The sequence below is a fragment of the Manacus vitellinus genome, unplaced genomic scaffold (genome assembly GCF_001715985.3).
Source record: "Manacus vitellinus isolate BGI_N305 unplaced genomic scaffold, ASM171598v3 scaffold_10_pilon, whole genome shotgun sequence".
Taxonomy (NCBI): domain Eukaryota; kingdom Metazoa; phylum Chordata; class Aves; order Passeriformes; family Pipridae; genus Manacus; species Manacus vitellinus.
The window spans coordinates 2199693-2201758 of record NW_021938838.1 but is presented as its reverse complement, the minus strand read 5'-3'; the positions used below and the strand labels follow the sequence as shown (position 1 = coordinate 2201758).

Genomic DNA, 2066 nt, shown 5'->3' with positions numbered 1-2066 from the left:
CGGAGCTGGGGACACAACCAGCTGGCACGCAGCGCCCTGGCTGGGGACGTTTTAATTCCCAGCCCAGCCCAGCGTTGGAGAGAGCTGTTCGGACAGGAGGAGGGCAGAGGCATGTCCCCTTCAAAAGCACCCACTGGCATCCACCAGCGCTGGAGTCACAGGTTTTCACTCAGCACGTGGAGAGCCCTGACTTGGGGCTGTCCTGGGGCTGGAAGAAGCACCTCTTGGCTAATGCCACCCTTCCAAAACCCCTCCAGGTGCTGGAGACAAGAGTTCAGCCAGAGGCTGGACTGGTCCTGGCTCCTCCAACCCCAGAACTTGCTCCAGGGATGGAGATGGAGGTACCACCTAGTGCAGGCAGGATGTGGGATGTGGTTAGGGAGAGTCTGGTGGGCTTGAGAGAGCAAAGGAAGACAAACTGCTCTTCCCAAGGGGGAGAGGGTCTTTATTAACTGCTGGGCAGATGGTGGTGGTGAGGAACTGGGTGATGATGAAGGGTCAGGTGATCATGAGGAACCCAGCAGGCTGGGAGGTTCCCACACAGGTCGGGACTATGGCTCAGAGCTGAGCCTGGTCCTCACCCTCAGCTGTGCTGAGATCTGCACCTCCCTGGAGCCCCCCTTGGCCCCTTGTCACTTCAAGACCACAGTCCAGACATGGCCCAGCTGCCAATTTCGGAGAAGGATGCTGCTGTACCAGGCTGTTGCAGGGGCATCTCCTGCCCAGGAGTTGTCACAGTGTGATGGTGAGAGAGGAAGGTGAGGGGCAGAAGAAGACGCTGTTTTGGGGATGCTGACATAAAGCACACCCCTTCTCACCAGGTCCCAGTGCCATGGGGCCCCTCAATCCCCCATCCCCTGTGCAGGTGAGCCATGGGGGGATCCTTCTGAGCCATGGTCCAGGCCTGGCAGAGTATCAGGGTCTTCCTGAGCCACAGGCTTGGCACAGCAGCCAGCGCTGGCCAGTTCCCAGGGCTGCTTGCTCAGGGGTCCTGCTGCCACAGGGCAATGTGTTCCTGGGCTGGATGGAAGGCGGACAGTCAGTGCCCCCCATGCCAGGAAGCACCCAGAGTTCTGGGCAGGGCTGGCAACAAGGGACAGACCCAGCAGAGCTGGAGACTGGCACCCCCAGGGCTTGGCAGCCCTGGGGACACACGGGAGGGCCCCCAGCCCCTCACTCACCGAACTGGCAGATGTACCGGTTTCGGGTCTTGCAGCGCTGGTCGTTCCAGTTGAAGGCGGCCGACGCCTGCATCTCCACACAGTTCCCAAACCTGTGTCCCGGCGGGAGGGTGGTGAAGCCAGGCAGTGCAGTGGCACAGCGGTGACACCACGCAGGGCTCGGTGTCCTCTAGATCCACTTACCCCTGGTTGTCCGGCTGCCCAAAAGCAAAGCTGGTGAAAGAGGATGGCTCGCCCATGTCCCAGCGGAAGGAAGCCTTGGATGTCTTGTAGGTGAGACCTGGGGGAGTGGGAGGTGGGTTGGCATGTCTGCTGCCACCCCGGGCACCCTGCCCACTGCTGTCACTCACCGATCCAGAAGTTCCCAGTCTCAAAATCAGTGTCTGTCACCCTGTTACCCATCTCCAAGCGGCTGAGGTAGAAAGCCAGGATGTCCTGGACCTTCTGGGTTCTGATCTGGGCCAGCATCGCCCCTTTCTCCTGCAGGGAAGGGAGTGAGTCTGCCCCAAACGTGTGGCCCAGCCCTGCGCCAGGCAGAGGAGAGATGCCCGGGAGGGCTGTGAGCATGGGTGGCACTTTCCAGATGCACAAGGATGCCCGGAGCATCCCATGAGCTCACCTGGCACTTAATTTTTGCTCCATAGTAGGTGTCGGCCTCGGGGGACACCATGAAGCAGTCGCTGTCTATCCGCACATCGCAAGCGTGGAAAGGGAACTGGATCTTCGCTGGGGGCACAGGCAGGAGCAGGTGGGTCCCTGTGCTGGCCAAGCTGGGCCCACAGAGGACCCTCCACCCCACTCCGGGGGTCCTTGCCCATGGGTTCCCGCTGCCATCCTGCAGCAGCACAGGTGGGCACAGACTCACTGCCGCACTCTGCTCCACCG

At 61.2% G+C, this 2066-nt stretch overlaps 1 protein-coding gene across 1 annotated transcript in view; it reads right to left on the bottom strand.

Annotated features, from left to right (window-relative positions):
- The window catches only part of LOC103753957 (RNA-binding Raly-like protein), a 9131-nt gene extending 7132 nt beyond the window's left edge, over window positions 1–1999 (bottom strand). The window contains exons 1-5 of the mRNA XM_029965499.1: window positions 1981–1999; window positions 1801–1907; window positions 1532–1661; window positions 1365–1461; window positions 1182–1273 (exon numbers count right to left, since the gene is read on the bottom strand). Of these exons, the coding sequence (XP_029821359.1) occupies window positions 1182–1273; window positions 1365–1461; window positions 1532–1661; window positions 1801–1907; window positions 1981–1999 (445 nt within the window). The remainder of the gene's footprint in view (window positions 1–1181; window positions 1274–1364; window positions 1462–1531; window positions 1662–1800; window positions 1908–1980) is intronic.
- Between the last annotated feature and the right edge of the window lie 67 nt (window positions 2000–2066).